At 34.6% G+C, this 22,004-nt stretch overlaps 1 protein-coding gene across 2 annotated transcripts in view; it reads left to right on the top strand.

The window, feature by feature from the left end:
• The window catches only part of Moe (moesin), a 107,663-nt gene that overhangs the window by 196 nt on the left and 85,463 nt on the right, over nt 1–22,004 (top strand). Inside the window, exon 2 of one of the 2 annotated variants that reach the window (XM_089632571.1) lies at nt 279–316. In XM_089632571.1, coding sequence (XP_089488697.1) covers nt 305–316 — 12 coding nt within the window. In that variant the 5' untranslated portion in view covers nt 279–304. Of the gene's footprint in view, nt 1–278; nt 317–18,664; nt 19,123–22,004 lie in introns of those variants that run through there. The other variant, XM_089632570.1, reaches the window with a different exon arrangement.

The following is a 22,004-nucleotide window of genomic DNA, read 5'->3' as shown; positions in this document are numbered from 1 at the left end:
CTTCTGTAACCAAACATGTATCCCGGTGCAGTTAATTAGTGGACACTTGTTACTCAAAACTTTTTACTATGTCAAGGTGCATGTTGTTCTGATTCCCTATAGAATTATTTGCACAAATTTATAGATAATCCCAACTAACCTTTGTGCTATTTTGTTTACTTATTCACCGAGCATTGACAATGTTTTTGAATTGAGAAATACTTTCTAAAACTAATGTGTGTCATGCATACTGTCACAAACTACAAGTTTCTCATTGCATATATTTCTTCTGTTTTCAGGTTCGGAGGCTGGTAAAAAAATCAAAATGCCGAAATCCGTGAGTACATTTCTTCATTTGATAGTTTGTTAAACTTTTTGTGAAGTTAAAGTTCAACATTAATTGCCCCATAATATTCATTAGGTGTCACCATACGTAGCCTTATCGCCTAATTGAATAAATATTCTACTTGATTGGATTGCAGATATCTTTGACATTTGATATCTCTAGTTTTTCTGCTTACATTGTTGATGTAGGTATCTTTTGCTTACATTTTCAATATGTCAAATTTGCATAATTTATCAGATAATATTGTTTTTTTTTTTAATGTTATTCTAGAATGCTAAGGAATAAATTTGCAACCCTATGAGTAATATGATGAGAAGTATATACTGAAGGCCCATATTTTGTAATTTAACGTGGGATAAGAATGCGTAAATATGAGGCGGTAATGCTATTTGAACAAATAAATCATTCCATCTTTTGGTGGGCACCAAGAAATGACATACGCCTGTTGACTTAGACTTTATTTAATTACTAGTATTTGTATTGAGTTTGCTTGCTAGCTTGTGAAACTAAAATATCGAATCTCATAATGAAATCACATGGCATATCGTTTGGCACACGTATGGGAATTTCTGATCTGATACTTTGGAATGTCACTAATATTTTTTTCAATGTGTAATTAAAAATAATTCCCATACAATAGTTTGATGTACTTTGTATGGAGATTGTCCCCTACATCATGAGAAATAAATAATTATTTTTGTCTGTACCAAGAAGGTATTTGAAAACTTTGATATTTCTATGACTTCTGCGCATTTCAAACTAAATAACTACTCAATCGAAATTTACCAAATAATGTTTCATAGAATTTGCTCACACAATATAATAACATTACGAATTATTACAGAATTCAAAACAACACAATTCATTATTTTGAGTCAGTAATTATTACAGGTATATTGTCTAGAATGCAATCTAAAACAGAACAAACATAATACTACCATGTGTCAGTAGTTTATATCAGATAAAGAATGATTAAAGTGATTTATTTTGTGAATCATCCACACATTCTGATAGGGAGGTTCCTAAAATCACACCTATTCAAGTCTAAACTATCACTAATTATTATATATTCTTTAATTTATTGGGTAGCTATTTCTAATTGTTCTTTTTTTTAAATTAATTTTTATTTATGATTATATGACGTGTATTTATTATTGATCAGTGATAGTTCAGACCAGGAGGTATAACTCCGATCCAAAATTGGAACCGTGAATATTGTGTCGTCATATTGTTGCCTAACTATATCCACAAATGAAAAACTCCGAGTCTATGGAATTAACATTCAGAATTTGTTATTGGTGTATAGTATAATAAGTAGGCTCCAAATGAGAATTGTACTGTCTATATGTCAGCATATCTATGGATTTTTAGGACCAATTTGTTTCATACAAACAACCCGAAGATATCGATCTAGTGAGTGGTTTATTTATGGTTCAGACTTGAATAGGTGGAATTCTAGGGACCTACCTATCAGAATAAGTCGATGATTCATAAAATATATCACTTAAATCTTTCTTTATCTGATATAAACTACTGACGCATGGTAGTATTGTGTGCGTTCTATTGTAGCTTACATTCCAGACAATGTAAATGTAATAATTACATATTACTGACTCAAAATAATGAATTGTGTTGTTAACGTGAGCAACAAAATTGAATTCTTTACCTTTTGAATTTTCTTATTGCTCGTAATTTATGCTAAAATGTTTCCAGTAATTACCAGGTAGGTAGTTATGATTCCATTAAGTTATTATAAATTCTATTTCCTGCTCTGAATGTACTAAAGATTAATGTATTAGTTCCTAATGGTGACCTAATGCATATTGCGAGGTACTAAAACACCTCACTAACTACCTTACACAGCAACAAACAATAATCCTTGTTCAATTGCAGTAATGATTGCATTTTGTGCAGCCAAAGCCATCTCTATGTGCCATGTTTATTCTAGCATAAGTTGATTCATATCTCCCACCTTGTATTAGCTATATACCGCATAACTGAATGTAAACTTAACATAGGTAAAACAACAACACTTATCATTATGCATAATTACTCGAGGATTCACTTGTCTACTTTAATGTATCCTAAAATGAAATGATGTCTTTGAAAGCAGATGAAAGACTCTTTAAGATTTTGATTTTACAGACGGACATGTGAAAAAATCTAAATATTTATTTGAGACAGAGAAAAATCTAAATATTTTTAAATTGCTTACTGATTTTTTGTAAACCACATTTATCACTTTTCATGAAACTAAAAACACATTTAATTAGACAAACGTATCATAAAGATTATTGTCACATCACCTTTAATTCTTCTTTAACTTGTTTTATATAAAAATAATTATTTAAAAAAAGGCAAACCTTGACCAGGTGAGTTCAACTGTTTTATGGATTTTTTTTTCAAATTATACCAAAGCGTTGATTGTAAACTTCTAAATGCAAAGAGAAAACTTGGTTTTCTCTCTTTCTAAATCTGTTTAAATTTTATTATGTCTGACCATAATATTAAAGGAGATAGAACAAGTTTTATGAGGATGCATCATTTGGTGACAGATATAGCACTACACGACCCAAGTGGTTTTAAAGGTGGTATTCAGTTTATACTCTTATACTCTTTACAACCTTTGTTTTTTTTAAAGTAAAAGTTGAAGAGCTGCCTATCTGTACTATGTACCATCAGGGGAGTTGTATCACCACCTGGTTGGGTGTCATTGTGACGTGGGTTAAGGACTGTACGAAGGGATTTTTTTAAATCAATAGGTCCAGATTAAACCAGTATTTCGCTCCTCATGCATGTCATAAGAATAAGTTGGAGAAAGGACTCTTTCTCATGCTGATGATGCCTGTTGTCACTGTTCATAACATCAAGGCGGTCTAGTCCAATATTCTTGCCCAGACATGTATAATACTCGGACTGAAATCAAAAAGTAAATTTTTAGTTCGTTTCTTATTTTTCACTCATTTTTCACACATTATCCACTATATGACTTCAGGTAACACCAACACAGATATCTGAATCTGAACACGTTATCCACTCTATGACTTCAGGTGACACCAACACAGATATCTGAATCTGAACACGTTATCCACTCTATGACTTCAGGTAACACCAACACAGATATCTGAATCTGAACACGTTATCCACTCTATGACTTCAGGTAATACCAATACAGATATCTGAATCTGAACACATTATCCACATTATGACTCCAGGTAACACTAACACAGATATCTGAATCTGAACACATTATCCACTCTACTACTTCAGGTAACACCAACATATTTTTTAAGGTAGTCGAGCAGGCTACACCCAGTACCGAGTCCCATTTTCATAGTTATATTTTTACCTTTTGGGCCTGGAACCCCCACGTCTACTATCCATTTCTTCAGAGTACTTCACTCCGTTCCTGATGTAGTGATATTTTTACTTCTGGTCGACCACAGTTTTTTTGTAGCTGAAGTTAGTAATCTATCTATCTCTGTATATAATATTATAAAGAAGAGTGTTTGTTGCGGCGTGGTTTTATTTTTATAAAAAACCTATAATTTTATTACGAGATTGATGAAATTTTGCATACTTAACATTCAAAACAAGAGGAAGATCTTTGTCTACATAACATGTTTAAACCCACCCTCTTCCCCCTTTCCTAACCCTTAAAGCAGAATTTGATGAAATTTTGCACACTTGAGGTTCAAAATAAGAGGAAAATTACAGTCCACATCTGATTTGTTTAAAACTCTGCATAAAGCCCGGGCAACACCGGGGACTGCTGCTAGTATCATTACCAATTCTATAGGCCACAACTACCAGGGTGGGATTTGGCCTCCTCTGCAAATGTTCTCCTTTATCTCTGGTCTCTAGCCAGTGACTAGTTTCCAACATGTTCTATGAGTTTGCGTACACCGTGCATATATATATATATAAAAAGACTTTAATAGACTGACTGCTGTGGAAATGAAATCCCTGAGGCGTATGTGTGAAAAACCACGTATGATCGTGAGAAATGTGGAGATCCGCAAAGAATGCAATGTTGACATAAGCGTAATGATTAAAATTAAGATGGTTTGGGCATGTAGAGCGAATGAACGAAGAAAGGAGTGTAAGGAGAATAAAAATATGATCCAAATGTGAATGGGAGAAGTCAGGAACGCACGAGGAAGACATGGCACGATCAAGTGAACCAGATACTCGAGTCGGGCCATGTCAGGAGCCAGAATAATATAAGAGTACGTATGAGACGAAATATGAATGTGAATGAGGCAAGGAGTATGTATGCCGAGACCGAGTTGTTTGGCGGTCCGTCCTCTCCGCCTACCTCTATGGAAACGGCGTGACGGTCAGTTATGAATATTTTTAGTTAGTCGTATTAGTTTTGTTTGTTTGTCAGCTGTTTGCGTTAGGATTAGGTTATGGCAGCTTTCCATTTGTGTCGAATACGGAACCTACCTTTGCCCGCATCGGAACAGGAACCCAGGAAATTAGAATCGGCTTGGCTCGAGAGTTCGACGCGCGAAATGTGCGTAGCGGCCGGAATGCGTAATTAGGGCCGCCGCATTCACACGTCGCGTCGGCCACGATAGCGGCTGACTGGGTACCAGATCTGATGCTGACAACGCATTAGGCACTGCCACACGTGCACTTCGCGTGGCGGTATTACGCGCCACTTCAGATCGCCGCGCAGAAAAGTAAAGTCCGAAAGTAAGGTAACGGTTTACGGCGCAGTCTATTGTGAGACTTTTCTGCGCGGCGTAATACCGCCGCTCCGAAGTGTGCGGGTGGCAGACCCCATTAGTTAATATTGAATATTTTTCTTGGAATTTCATCGGCAGCATAATTTATGACTGCATACTAAGTTTCAACTTTATAGGAGCCATATTCGAGCAAAAAATCATCTTATTTGCATGAAACTGAACTTTTTGATTATATTTCTTTTGCGAAATCGATTTGGCGGCTCAATTTATGTCTATATTTAAAGTTTAAACTTGTTAAGGAATCGCGTTATTGCATACATGCATGAAATGAATATTCATGATTTGTACGACTGAACTAAGTTCTACGAAAAGAAATTTTAAAAAAAATTGTGCAGTGTTAGGAGTTTTTACTTTACGTCAATTCCTGCAAGATAAAAAATAAGATTTTTTTATAAATTTATCTTAATATTTTCCTTTGAATTTCCTAATTATATTAGTAATCCTTATATTCTATCTCAATTCTAATTAAATCTCATAAGATTCTACGCTTAGACGGATGTACCTTTCAATTCCTATAATTCCTACATCTATTTTGATTTAAGCCAGCTAAACGTGTTGGTTTCTTCGTATCCTGAGTGTAAACCAATGTGTATCATTTTAAATTTCTACAATTTTCTTATATTTCACCCTCGTGTGACATCCAATGCCAAAATTACAAACGATGAAAACGAATTAATTTACTCAAATATAGTTCTAGTTCGCACCGAAAGGATCGCTTTTATTGCGGTTTTGAAAATTATTCTCAGTGATATTTATGCATCTTCACCTATGGCTATGGTAGCACTATCCACCGCCACGCATCAGTCAATGCGGGCGCGCAGTACCTACACAGTCGACCTCAACTTTTGTTCAATCACGCGTGAGGCTGGCGGCAGGTACCCGCTTAGATAAACTGAGAATTGGTGGGGTACCTACCTGAGGCGTGTGAGAGGGCAGTAGGTCGCCGCCGCACCTGATTGCTGCCCCCACCCCTCCACACGCTACCTTCTCTTCACCGCAAGTTTTACAGAATCCGCGCGCGGGAAACTTGAACTCGTACCTAGAAAGTGACCGAAACCAACGAGTAAACATTAAAAACAAACATTCATTAAATGATCATTGACCTTTGGATGAAATTCACCCTTTTGTTGCGTGTCCTGTCGCTATTTTTTAAGGTTATGCGAATTGTGGTAGCCTCCGTTTCTCTATTACCGTTTAGTAATGAATTACGCGGGAATTTCCGGCGGAGTAGATGCCTATTTATAAGAAGCTGGTTTTTAGAACATTTAAAAAATTCCTCCGGCGTTTGCACTTTCCCCTGAGAATCGTTACGAGGAGACTGCAAAGTTATTTGCTGTCATTTTAAGGTTGTATACATTTAGATTTATGATTGACTAAGGACGGGTTGTTTCGGAGAATTTGAACAATTCATCAAATTTCAACGTTCATTTACGGGTTCTGTGAAAGTCCTATTCAAGTTCTGTTTTTAAATCATTATAGGCAAGATGCTTGACAAAACTGAAATAAAAACAGAACTTGAATAAATCTTTCACAGAACTTGAAAATGAACGTTGAAATTTGATGAATTGTTCAAATTCTCCGAAACAACCCGTCCTAAGCCTCGAACTATTTGCTTTCAAACCTCTGAATTCACTGAATAGTCACGAAATATTGTTTTTGTCTTTTAATTTTAGGCCAATCATCTAATTATAAATTTGGATAAACTTTGCCATATTTGATATTTTACTTACCCCTGATTTAAACCTACTTGTTAAGAACGTCTTCTTACAAATTTACGACGATTTACGCACTTTCAAATTAAAAAAATTGTAATAATTTTTATTGAGGTTTTAAAACTAACCTTATCGCAATATTGGTCGCTAATCCTGCCTATTATTTACCACAAGTATCGAGATATGTTTTTGTGTAAGTACCCGAATTCAACGACGTTATCCATATTGTAAATATCGATTGATATAAACTTACATATTTTGTAGATTACTTCTTTACCTTGGTATCGCAGGCACATCGAAACGGCTTCTCTCGGTTCAGTAAAACTTTAATATTTATGTTCCTTGCTATAAACTTATTATTAAACTACAGTAGATAGGGGTAATTATATGTAAATAATAATTTTGTAATAGAGAAATTTATGAATGGGTTACACAAAAATTAGTCTATAATGCTAAGGAGGCGATTTTCCATAGTGATGTCGCTTGGGACACATTTGTGTGCATTCAGCGTTCGCTTGACCCACATAGCAATGGCCAAACCTCGAAAAGCGCATGCAAATATCGGTGCGTGGAATGCGTTTATTCGATAAAATAAATAATCCGTTGCTTCTAAACGACATTTCGCTTGTTATCACGTGTCTAAGCTCCTTAACAACATTCCATTAGTTACTAATACTAAATCTTCTCCCGCCATGTAGATAAAAATATCAACCTAATTTAATAACTGATTACGACTTCATCGACTGAAAAAATTACAGTCGCAGAATTACCGTTTTTAGAATCAGTTTTCTCTCTTTCCACATTTGCGGGTTTACAGATTGTAGAATTGCCTCAGTTGTACAAAATTTGTAATAAGATGTCTGTTTTTTTATCAGAGCTTATAGAATGAAATAGAAATGTATAGAATCCCGGACAACGGTAGGTACCTACGCATAAAACGAACAACGCTCAATCACAAATAAAGCTGTAAATCAACTAAAACAAAATTATTAAATAAACCCAAATGCGGGTTTTTCGAAGGAAAAGTCGATTCGGAATCCATCATAAAACTTAAATTAATTAACAAACAATATAATTTCCTTGTGCATAAATTTATTACGCGTAGTTCGTATAATTGTGACATTTTCAAAATTGGAACTAATGGATGCGTTCAGAAAATTATCAAAAGAATCTTTTCAAATCCAGACAAACGATAAAGTACCTACCCTGTGATTTATTTTACTTGGCGTTTTGAAATGTTACGCCACTTTAATGCGTTACGCGTGAATTAAAATTATAAAATAAATTAAGTTTTTTTTTCAATTCCAGGTATGGCTTACCTTTGCAGGACCAAAAGTTAACATTTTTTCAAATTCAGATGTTATGCTTAATTACAAGTAAATTTTACCCAAATTAAAACGTCTGCAGATAATACTGACATATTTATATTGGTAAAACTATGTTTTTGTGGGTGTTTTGGGGATGGAGTGTGAATTCAAATAGTTCTGGCTTCATCTCATTTCCAATTGATTAGTTGCCTGTCTAAATATATATGTATCTCACCTGAAAACAATAATTATTATTCTCTTCCATTTCGTATTCAGTTCTCATTCAAAGCGGAATATTAAAACGCGATGGTAATATAATAGTGACTTTGGTCCATCGCAGAACTGTTGGTATTGTTGCGATGCAAAGGTGTCAGGGCCGCGAGCCAGCGTTATGCAATCACTGGAGACAAAGGTTCGACCACTGTGAACAGTTGTAGCATCATCTGATTCAGACAGGAGCCGTAAACCTTCTGTAGATTTTGTTTTAATAAAAAAAAATCGATAGAAAATTGTTATTTCTAAACTGGACGCTCGACTGTTAAAGCAAAAACGTCATTTCCCGAATCGATAATATGCAGATCGGTTTAACCGCTCTTTCGATTTAACCCCTCGATCGATTTAACCCGTTTGTTCAGTTTTGCGAACAAACGACTATTACCCGTAGAGTCATATCTCATAGAAATCTTTGCATCTCTCTTACTGTTATAATTAGAAATAAGATCTAAACGGCGTTAGAAAGAGAAAACACGCTTTATATTAAAATCTTTAAGTCAACCACATACGAAGTAATATTCACATCTCTACGTAACCGAAGGTTCCGACCGCAATTTGAGAAATAAATTTTAAACTTCGTGAATTTTTTAACAATTATTTTTATGCTATGAAACGACAAAAAAGTGAGATGGCAATGATGTTTATAAATCATTTTAACGAATAAAATATGATTTTGCCTAATCTATACCGATTTAAAAGAAAACTTATGTCGCCTATTTAAGTAAGACCTTTTAACTCTTAGGCCCCCAAAAGAAAAAATCAATCACACGGTCACATCGGGCACACGGACACGCCCAAAATACACTTATTTATATTTTTATCGCTGCATAACTAATGCAATTTTCTTCGTCAATATAATATTAAATTTTGCAAAAAATTCAACAAGCAACAAATATGGCTTTTTGCTTTATTTTAAGTAAAATGAATATTTAAAAATTACACAGCTTAAATTTCAAGCCGAATTGATGCGTTGACCTCAAAATTCAATATAGAAAAACCTGTGCAAATTTCATGATGTACCTTACCGTTCGCGAGTTTTAGCTTCTTTGGAATACAGAATTCTGCTATATTATTGTTTATTCATTTTCGGGAAATCGACAGTTTACATTTATAAACAATAGAGACATAAACATTATTCACAAACCATCAGAGAAATATTCTTTTATGGACCTCTTGTATTTGGTAAGTTCGCAACTGAAAATATCAACCTTGGATAATACGCTATTGTGGATTATGTGGAATATAGCGAGCTTGGATTATTCCTTCCGCGTGTCGTACATCCTTACGCGTCTGTACGATGCCTACCCCTGTCCCGCTGTGCCTACTGCCTACATGTGGTACCCATGCCTGTATATGAACATGGTCGCATAACCTTGGCTCTTGGTTCATGAATACCCATTTGCGGTGGTAATGATGGTTTTTATGGCTAATCAATTGTTGACACGTTTTAAAAATACGGTTATTACCCGTGCGAAGATTCATTTGTTCATAATAATATTACATAGTCTGTTCTCAGATGCATTGAAAATACATATTTTCATTTGCTTATAATTCTTGTACCTAATTAGTGTTAATAATATGCAGCGATGTATTTTTTTCAGGGGTTTATAACTAAATTACATGGCCAGGTGTACAGTGTAGGGCTGTCAATTTATGAAGGTTTTGTGTTAAAATATTTATTTATTCATGTTCTCTATGAAACGGTTATGCACAATATATTACGGAGATCAACAAATTTGAGGTACATCTAAGTATAAAAGGTCATGGGGGCAGTTTTACTATTTTGTGACAAAATGTCGTTTTGCAAAAGTTGCATATTTGGATTAGAACCAACGGGTGTACAGAGTAGGGCCGTCAATTTATGGAGGTTTTTGTTGTTGTTAAGATATAAACTCGCAGAGGTTGGCGAAATTTACATATAATATAACTATTTAGATTATAACCACTTTTTTAGTTTTCATATTAAATAGTACGTATTTTTAGTCCTCTACCGAGAATTGAAGTTAGGGAATTAATTATTTTTTGCGAAAAAAATATTAGTAGATACCCGCGTAATTTTCTTTGGAGAGAGAACCAACGGATATTTTAAATGTAAAACAGTATTTGCGTGTTTAGTGACCAAGTATATTGTATCTACGAGTTTCTAGTGTAAAACTGACCTAAACCACAGACAGTAAATTTATTTATTTATTATTTATTTTGCAAAAACACTATAAAAAACCAACATATTGCAAAAGCGATAAATAAAATGACGCTTGTGATGAGTTATATCAAAACCTCCTAGATCCACAAGGCTGAATCAAATCAGACTCCTAACTTGTATGGGAATCTACAAAAAAATGTATTTTTGTTTATTTTTTTTAAATTAACGATGTTTTTATAAATAAGAATAAATAGATTTTTTTTGTTAAATCCCATACAAGTTAGGAGGTTGCTTTGAATCAGTGTCCCGGCCTTGTGATCTAGGAGGTTTTGGTTTTATTTGACAGCAGCATATTGAAAATAAAACACTATTGATGAAACTATTAGATCTGTCACAAATTTTCGATTTTAATAACTGCCCAGAAAGTAGGTGGTACCTAAAACGAAAGCTGTCGCACTCAGAAGTGAGTTCAGTTCGTATGTCGGAAATCCGCTGATCTGTGTGCGTGTCACTCTCTTATTGTGAATGGAGCCGATTATCTACATACATACTCTTCTTACCTCCTACGATTTCTACTTTCCCAGTATTGTTCGTAGCCGTTCTGCATTCAATCCCAAATGAGTGTGACAAGGCTGCCACTGTTTGTTGGTTGCACTGCTACTGCTTTCGTATTGTTTTAAGATTGATTTATTTTTAATTGCCCCGTCTGCGATGGTACACAACAATTGAGATTTTCCCATTAAATCATTTACTGGCGAACCCCGTGGCAGAACGGTTAAATCCTTGGCTCTAAACCTAAAGGTCTCTAGTTCAAATCCCTTGGCGTGACCAAATGATGAAAACAGTTTTGTTGTCTGAGAGCGTAGCGAATGGGGATAGTCTGTATTCCCTATGACAATTCAAATAATTTTCTTTTCACATTTATATAATTATTGGTCCAAAAAATTAAAAATTAAATTCAAAGCTAAAGTTCTAGAGTTCATTGAACCGGAGTTATAAATGAATTTTCATTATAAATTAAGATCACAAAGTAGATATGGTATATAAAACAAAAAAAATTCTGGGCCGAATCAAACTACGCCAACAATGTTTTCTTTTGTTCGTCAACTTCCTAACATTAAACAAAAAAAACAATATAGTATATAAGTAAATTTTTATGCCAATTTATTACGTGCTATTACAGTATATTATTATAAATATAAAAATATACAAGCGTCATTAATAATAATAAATACTTTTTTAACTGTGATAAAAATACTTTTCTTTCGATAAGGATTTCGTTCTAATCTTGTAATGTTGAAATTTTATTTTCTATAGGGTGCGGCAAAACAGACGGTGCAAAAACAGACAATGTAATATTAAAGGGCTATTAAAAAAATCCACGGAACTTACAGAAATGGGGCTTATTTTATTTTATTCGGTACATGATGCCGTTTTATGCAACAAGTCCTGAAGGTGACATCAGAAAGATGATGTCCCCCAGCAGCGACACATTGATGAAGGCGATTTCTGAAGATTTTGGCACATATCGACGGGTATAGCGGCGATTCACTCCCGAATTCGATCATTGAGTTTTTCCATGGTGTGAAGCCGAAGTTTTTAAAAACATTTTCCTTTAGGTAGCCCCACAGGAAGAAGTCGCAAATTGCAGCCGTAAGGCCATTTTCAATAAACCGGTGTTGTCCGACTGAAAACGGCACGACCCTCTCGACAAAATGAGACCCCACCACACGGGATGTTCCGGCCCTTCAAAACTGCAGTAATTTTTGCTGCATCCTGTACCTCCGATTATGTTTTTATTAATTTCAATATTATCTTGCTAATCAGTAGGTACGTACCGATATCTCAGCCGTGCGGAATTTAATGGTTTTCTTTAAAAAATCAAATACCCACGGTTCAAAAACAATACCGTAGTATGTATCTTTCAACGTATGTATTTGCGATAAAATTATTGCGAGTGACATACTTAAACCATGCGTCACCTGCGTTGGCCTTTGCATTATTAGTATCGATTCGGTGATGCAATTTCCCTTTATTGCAATGCGTTCATTTACTAAAATACTCATTATTGCTATATTTCTACGATTTGACTCGTTTACCTAATGTCAATATTCGAATATTGTTTTTTTTTTATCATTTTACCGGTGGATCCGATGTCTGTTCTGTCTAAGTTTTTGCGGACATAACCTATATTAGCGGTTACTGAACATTTATTTCCACGACAAAAGATATTTCATTAATAAAAAGTCAGTTTATTACATTATTTATGATATTATGTCCGGTTTATAGCAGGTTCGTACCTAGACGCGCGGATTCAATTCTCGGCAAGCAAGTCCCCCATCATTCCAATAGCAATAGTTTCAGGTGTTTTTATGACAGGATTAAAGGTAATTTAAATTTTGTCTATTTTAACTGGTATAAATGTTTTTTTTTTATCAAACCTGCTAATTTCGTTAGTCCTGCCTGAAAAACTGGATCAATGAACCCTATTTTAATTTACGTGTCATTTTAAAAACTGGAACTGATCGTGTGAATAACTGAATTATTCACATGATTCAGGGATATAGTTGGTCGGTACCTCCATGTAATATAATATTTTGAACACATTTTTAAAATTGGAACTGTTTTGTCAAGATTTCAGATTCCATGATTTTTTACTAGTCCTGCGCTAGTCAAATATAATATGGGTTCAAATATGTAGAGTAGGTTTCTTAATTACGTTGAAAATGATAACTCGGTAAGCATGACTTATTTTTCTTATCATACATTCCATGTTTGAATTCTTCAGTTCAATGTAATTGTGTTAATTTCGTCACAATCGGGGGTACTTACTTATTTATTGAACTTATTACTAAAGTAATTGAAGGCTTTACGTGATGTAAGTAAGAGAATTAACTTCATAACACCGGCTGACATACCTGCAACGAGTTTAGAAATATTATCCAAACGTGCCGCTTTACGATAACAAATACACGGTTTTACGCGTTGTTCCATTAAATTAACAATATCTTTGTGTAAACAATCGACGAACGTTCGTTTTTCCCTTTTCAATTGTTCATTCATTAATAGCTGGGAATAGTAGGTGCAATTCGTAATGCACTCGGCAATGGGAGGTGGGTACCTGTAACTTATTTGAATCTAGGCATTGAAGGCCTCTATCACATTTATGGAATTGTTATAAGCAGTAGCGGTTTAATCTAAAGTGCCACTGTGCAATGAACCCATAAAAGGGAAAAGTTAATAAGGCAAACTAATAATGGGTTTTCCAATTAGATGTGTTATTTCGGTAGATGTTACTTTTGAAGCTGGCATTTTTTGACATTTGATAAGTAGAAACTACGCTATTAATAAAAATGGAACGATTCACGCTTCAACAACGCATTGAAATTATTAAAATTCACTTGAGTGAATCAAATGCAAATCATCTTGAGTGATGAGGCCCATTTCCACCTCGGTGGCTTCGTCAACAAGCAAAATTGTCGCATCTGGGGCTCAGAAAACCCAACAGTTATTCTTGAAAAGCCCTTCTATCCTCAACGTGTGACTGTTTGGGGCGGTTTATGGTCCGGCGGAGTCATGGGACCTTACTTTTTCGAAAATGAGGCTGGAGCAACAGTTACGGTGAATGCATTGCGCTATCGAGAGATGATTAATGATTTTTTATGGCTGGAATTGGATGGTATTTATCTGGACAACGTTTACTTTCAACAAGACGGCGTTACGTGCCACACAAGCAACGAAACCATTGATCTTTTACGATTGAATATCAAAATAACACCTCTTATTGGAAAACCCTGTATTACAATCTCACCACACTATAATCTTCATAAAAGCCATAACGGACCAAAATGGGACTGAACGTTGATATTACGGTGCATAGTGTGAGCCAAGAAATGAAAGAAAATCAAAAAAAAATTCAACGTAATTAATTCATAATTCCTTATAATACATATTAAAGATTATCGATAAAATCAATCGGAATTGAATCACGTAATTCAAAGAAAAAATATATTCGGGAGTGGTCTTTTCTGCAGATAAAGTTTGCCCGAGTTATCTCGGGAAGGGGGGGGGGGATTTTCACAAATAATAGCCGCCCGAGTATACTCGGGCATAGTCCTCAAGCGGTTAATGCAATATTTCGTCCACTTGGTGACTTTGTGTAATCAAGTTTTCGATGGACTCTTTTGTTCATCCACCTTCTTAGGATATTAAATGCCATTTATTTGTTTACACCCTGCACCCTCCGTTCGTCCCATTTACACGATGTTTTTTCATACCGATCCCCATATGTAAACTATATCGAAACCTTATAATGAAATGTCTTTGATATACACGATAATTATTTTCATACGATTTCGTACAGATCAGTCATTAGATAAGAAATAATATTTTGGGACGGCACTAAATCGTAAAAAAATCGTAAGAGCTTGAACATTGCCATAGACCACATGTAAGCATCAGTCATTTGCTTTTTCCGTTGCCGTCAACAAATCAATAAAAATACACGCGAAATTCACAATAACCAAAGAATACACTTCACTATCAGTAATAAATAAAATAAGTATTAGTAATAAAGACGTGTTATATTATTTTTATCCGTATTTTAAATATAAAATGAAATAAACATGTAACATTTCCTCAAAGTTACGTAAAACAATGTTCGCCATCTTAAACTGTACAAAAATCGGAACAAAATAAAACACGTCCCCTTTACATCTGAATCCATATGAAAAGACGACCCGTATAAAAACTGGACGAAAAAAATCATCGTGTAAAACGCCCATAATTCCGTAATACATGTTTTAAAAAAATATATGATTTCAGTTTTTATACAAAGTTCTTTTTACACTATCGACTATCGCACACGAAGAAAAATGAGTATTGCTATTTTTTTACGAATCTCCTCAAATTATTGGTAATCCGAAAACGGGATTGCAGGCCGTTTCCTGATAAACTTTTAGTAAACGCGTAATATACCCTAACACGTGTTCATGCACCTGCATTTAAATATATATTTTTTATATTTATACAAGATATAATATAATACAAGAAAGAGAAGAAGAGTCCCAATAAACTAGTAGTACTTTGTCAAAGGTTGACTTGATAATATGTTATGACGAAATGCCAAAATAATTAGGATTTTTATCAACACGTGTTCTTCTAAAAAGTTTCTCAGGAAACCTATCAATTCATTCGTTAAGGGCCTGCCATCCCGTTTTTAACCGGATTGCAAAATTTTTTAATAGTTTTTTAATAAATTGACAAAACTCATTTTTCTCCGTGCACTAGGGAATGTCCTTATTAGGTAAGTCTAGTAAATTTTAGCAATATGCAATCGTACCTCATGTGAAATTTATTAGGTACTGTATTGATATAGTGGAATCTCAATTGAACGCATATGAAATTTCAGATTTATATTTAAATGTTTTATCAGAATTTATCGAATTTCTTTCGATGTTTCGCCGCCCTGATTAATACTATTTATTATTAGTGATGAATTTGCGATGCGTATCGTAAGAGTTACGCCGATTATCTTTAAGATTATCTACGTCTAGAAAATTTGAGCTTTATTGTAACCAAAAACCTTATTTGTAAACAGAAAAATGAACACAATCGTTAGGCCCCGCATACCCAATATCTACCGATTTATTAAATTTTCTCATTAACTCCTTATGTTTTTAAGTTTAAAAAAAAATGTTTTTGAAGATAATATCTATACACTTGTTTTGCCGATACGTTAATTATATGAATTTTCCTCGATAGAAACAAAACGCAAAGTAAGCTCGGAAGATGATTAAAAACACGTTTTGTTCTGTTATTTAATTAAATTATAGGCATGAAAAAAATCACAGTGGATCTTTGAATGCAACTCAAACATTTATCGAGAGATTTTTGCTCTTTTTTGAAAATTGTCGTGTTTTAATAAATATTTACACAATTTTTGCTTAATTATTATCGTTTTTTTAATATTAGCGCGCTCCCTCTAACATTCATATTTACATATCTCCTTTTCAAACCGTTTTTGAACGCTTACTACGGGGCCTTAATCAGGAATTATTTTCGCTCACTGTAAGCCATGTTTTTTCAATTAATAATAAATACCTCAAAATAATAGATTTTATGTAATGTTGCAATAAATTATTAATTGTTTTTATGTTAATTCGTAGAACTGCATTTGTTATTAAAATATTTATTATTAGGTTCTGCAAGTATTTTAGTTTTTTCATAATTGTGACAGCTGTTTCGGTGTTCAAGGTGATTTTAAAATCAGAATGTTAGAATTTTTATGAACACGTGTTTGTCATCCTCATTCGTGTTTTACTGATAGTTTGTTAGGAAATCCATCAATTCATTCGTTAAAGGCCTGCAGTCCCGTTTTTAACAGGAATAAGAATAATCATAGTAGGTTTTTAATAATTTAACAATATTTTTTATCAGTATGTTTCCCACGTGTGATTTGGAAGGTACGCCCCCACGTGTGTCAAAACATGTAATCCGTCTTCGCAAACTAGATTAGATGTAAGGTTCATGCCAAAATAAATTATGAGGCGTATTATTTGGGAAATTATTTCAATAAATTTATTAGATAGATTTAGATTAAAAAAATGTGATTGTATTAATCATATGTTTGCAGCTTATTAGGAGTAAATTCAGTAAGATTAGTCAGTGAATTCGAGGCCAATTTTAGCCGCCTAGCAGCCTAGCAGCCTAGGCCGGGCAAGGTAACTTTCAAGCTCTTCGCTAAATGCAAATAAAGTAAAACAAATAATGTGGAAATTCCGCTGCGTCGCCAAGAGGAGAAATAATGGGTTTAGGCGCAATGGAGGTCGCAAGCGTTGAAAGATTCGAGAATTTTCTTGTATTAAAAACTAGACCAGTTGAAAAGATTGTAAAATGCTGCCGAAATGGAATTTTTGTCTAATTTTCCCAACTGATAAAATGTATTTTGCGCTTACGTTAAATTATGAAATTTAATGCATTAAAAATAATCATCGATATGTTGTCATCATTGATGTATTTATCGCGGACGTTTTTAAGCAAATAATGCTTACCACTAAGGGTTCTTTTTAAATGAAGCGATTATATTTTTCCAAACTTTATTCACACAATTTACAAAGCGATGTATCGAAAGGTTTCGAAAAACACGAAAGGTTGTTATGTAAGAATTACGTGTTGCACTTCAATGGAATAAAATTCCTACGAGAACTTTCAAAATGCTCTGACTGGTTCGCTGGAACGCGCATGCGTCCGTGTGTGGCAATTGACAAGATCTTGCTAGTGTCTAAAATTAATAGTTCCTAATGCTATAATGTATTTAGATGACACCGTTCCAGTTTCAACCTCAAATTTATTGTCCTCCGACGGTTTAGCGGTGAACGACCGGAAACTACCGAATCCAGTCCCCGTGTACCATTTCTTGCTTGCTAATCTTATAGTGGAACACGTTTCCAAAGAACGCTTTTACGCTATAACGCCTCTGATTATTTAGCTTTATTGTTGTATTACTTTGTGAGTTGTTTATGGTTATTATACCTATTTATGAATCACTTGGATCTGCATAATAATCACTGGTGCAATGTCCCAAAAATCTCATCGTTTCCCATGGGAAATGGAAAGGTGAGAATTTTGAGATACTCGAATATAGTTCAACAATATTTTTCTATGAAACCTTTGAATTCATTCATGTCTTGCGCGCTGATTGGTCATTGTTTTTTTTAAATGTAAGTTATAAGTCTTACCACAAAGTCAAATGTGTTATAAAAAGGGAATAAGTGGTTACCCACTGGGAGTACCGAACTCGATTCACCCAACTGCTAGCCGAACTTGCCTACCCATAAGCTGCCGTCCACTTCTTATGAAATGAACGAAGGATTTTTTACCCCGGACAGATTAATTCATCAGGATCTGAATTACAAAAATAACACGTTAAAATACTCTAAATGTGAATGCAGCTTTCCACCCATCCATTATCGCTTTACAATCCACGTGCGAAGCCTTAAAACCTCCGTCAGGAGCGTCTCCTATTGGCCGGTTTGAACGTTCCCGCGCCTGCGCAGTGCGACCGCCGCTAAATCTCCAGCGGCTGATTTAGAACCCCGCGCCCCGCACCCGAAGCAGACAGGCGTTATTCGACCATAGCCAGTTCCTATAGCGTAGCCGCTACCGCATATCAAGCCATACTATAGCCAAAGCCAACCGACGAACCAGCCATCCAAACAAGCAACGAATCAACCCACCACCCGGTATTCAAGAATTTAACCGGCCGCGTCGTGCCGGTCGTGCGACGTGCATTGTTGTCTAGAAATTCAGTTGTTTCTGAACCTTCGACCGACTCGGTCGTACGATTCGAACCCCATCTGAAAGATCCAAGATCAATTAATTAAATAAGTTTTCAGTATTTATGATCGATAGTCGCGGCGTGTTATTCGGAGCGTTTTTTTCCTCTTGAGTGTCGTCGCTATTATAATATACGTTCAGTGAGCAACTGTCAACTGTGACAGGTGTGTGACTCTTGCACCGGTGTGACGGTTGGCCGAGGGCCTTGTAATTTCTGCGCTCGTAAGGATATACCTGAAGCTTCGCCAAGATGGTTGCCGGCGGCAAGCAGGTAAACTTAATGACTACTAACCATTATTCTTAAATCTTCCCAAATTACACAATTTGCGACTTTTCAATGGTTTTTTGTGCATTCGCTAATATTTTTAAAAATTATTTACGGTTTAATTTTTTTGTTGAATTTTTGAATAATCTCACTTCTCTAACTGATCCTAAATGAAGCATTCTGTTACTTCTATGATGGATTTTAACGCATTAACCAATGTTTTACAATCTTTGTAAGATATTAAGATAAGTTTTTTGTGCAAATTCATACGAAAATGCATATTAAATTCTTTTCTACTGCAATCCAATACTGCAAACTTCTTCGCCAATCAATCTTACATTTTATAGTCTGTAACTTCTTTGGATTCGCTAACGCAATTTAAAAAAATTCCTATTTTTTATAAAATATAAATTATATCCTCATTAATTAATTAAAGAAAAATGTTTTTACAACAAATTTAGACGAAATTTCACAACGGTTTAATCTTCAAATTTTTTTACCTAATTTGCACAAATTCCTGGCATTTCAACTGTGGAATTTCAAGAATTGTTTAAATAAAGGTATAAGTCCAAACCATTAATAACCCGTTGAATCAAGATAATTGTATAGTAAAATTATTTCATGTAAAATATTTTTTTGCATCATGATTCAGTTTTTTTTACCAACGAATTTGTTAATTTACTTTTTGTGTGTAAAGTTTTATCGTTTTAAAGAAGATTAATTAATTTTTATGCGGCAATGCGGCTTTTACGAATAGGCTTTGCGATAATTATGGTATTTTTTCTGATAAGAGACTTACCTGCTATCTTTGGTTCTCTGTATTTATCTCAAAATCGCGAGATAAGTCTTATTCTTTACACATTGTATAATATTTGCTCGTCCAGTGCCAATAGACCTATAGCCTTCTGCTCCTTAGCTTAGGTATCGCAGTTGGAGTTGACACGAACACAGCACTCGCATTGTTTGCATACAGCATGTTTCAAACTTGATGAAAGAATATTAAATTTCGATCATCGTATACTTGTCGTGATTTTTCGGGTTATTATGCAGTGTTGGGATTCTTCCTTCTTTAGCCAATCTTTCTGACTGCGTTCAGGGATTATGTGTAGATTGTGATGTATGGCGTGATCTATATTTAAAACATTTACGACATCATTTTTAATAAGCCCAATACAAATCTAATGATTCCTTTAAGTTGATTAGTCTTCGTCATACATTTTTTTGTATTATACCAAAAACTGTTTTAGTTTTTAACGAGTTTTCAATCAAATATCGGCAAAACTTTTTATCTACCTTTATAATGCACACGTAAAATCACTTTATTATTCAACAGTAAATTAAATAAGCTGCTCAGTATTTTTTAGTATCATATGATGTCACCACACGCCACACACATCTCGCACAAATCAATTAAGGTGATTGATTGATTGCAGACGTCTCTTTAACTTAATTTTATTTAATAATTAACGATTCAGCCTGTCTGGGTCATCAATGTAACCAACTAACTTTTCTTAGAATGTTAGTATGAATAATTTATTTATTTATTTTATTTATTTATTTATATATAATTTGTACATTTATTTATAACAATTACAGGTAATAAAGCCTAAGACGTTATAATTGTACCATTTATGCAGTGTATATGCAATGCCAAAAATCTCGCAAATGCGCTATAGGACACAAAAAATAAATCTAATTTCTTATCTACCGCATTCAAAAAGCACGTAGCTCTCCCCACAGGTGAGTTCATTAATAAATTAGTGCGGCTTGCTCTACTATATAGAAGATTGTATATTGTTTAATATGCACATAGTAGGTACATATCTTGTTCCTACGAGCCTTCCCTTGTTCCTCTAGCTTCACCTTGTTGTTACAAGCCTTATATTGTTCCTTCAAATCTTGCCTTGTTCCTGCAAACCTTACTGGCTCCTCCAAGCCTTATGTTGTTCTAAGTGTTACCTTTTTCCTGCAAACCTTATTGGCTCCTCCAAGCCTTATATTGTCCTTCAAGTGTTACCTTGTTCCTATAAACCTTATTGGCTCCTCCAAGCGTGTCCTTGTTTCTCAAAGTCTTCTTACCTTGTTTCTCCAATCCGTACATTGTTCCTCCAAGCCTTTACTTACTCTCCCAAGATTTTCCTTGTTCTCCTAAACCTTTGCTTACTTCCCCAAGCCTTTACTTTATCTTCAAGCTTTAATTTCTTCTTCAAATCCTTACTGTCTTCCCCATTGTCCCTTACAGTTTTCCTTGTTCCTACAAGCCTTACATTACTTTGTTCTTTCGAGCATTTCCTTGTTCCTCCAAGCCTTTTATTGTTCCTCCAATCCTTCCCTCGTTTCTCCAAGCCCTACCTTGTTACTTACCCTACTTATTTCTGCCCATTAAAAAGGTATGAAAGCATGCACAACTGCACGACAGACTTGGTTGCATAATTTAATACAAGCTCATTCATCAGCTTTCTTTTCAGCGCTTCAACATGTATTTGGCTCATGTAGGGTGACCAGAATTCACTTTATTGACAAACCCCGTGATATGTTGGAATGGAGAGGGGGAGAGTTTTAAGAGAAAATTTGAATTGAGTATCACATTAATCTGGTACGTCTATGAGCCCTATTTATGAGATACGGGTGTCTTCTTTAGAAAATACGGGACATTCAACATAGTACACAGACACAGCATACAGAAAGATAGGTTTTATTTTTCGTCTTGAATAAATTTCCCACATTCAGAAACCAACAGACTTTGCTCCAGGCCTAAGTCTTATATTGACTGACGAAACGTGTAGGAGTGAGTCCTTGAAAAACCGGCACCATGTAATATCTCTCAGTAATTTTCCTTGTACCAAAAATAAGAATATGTGAAGATTAAAATATTATGATGTTGTATA

The sequence above is a fragment of the Hesperophylax consimilis genome, chromosome 6 (genome assembly GCF_061612785.1).
Source record: "Hesperophylax consimilis isolate HC1 chromosome 6, BYU_Hcon_1.0, whole genome shotgun sequence".
Classification (NCBI taxonomy): domain Eukaryota; kingdom Metazoa; phylum Arthropoda; class Insecta; order Trichoptera; family Limnephilidae; genus Hesperophylax; species Hesperophylax consimilis.
The sequence above is the reverse complement of the archived record's forward strand: the minus strand, read 5'-3'. Positions and strand labels throughout refer to the sequence as shown.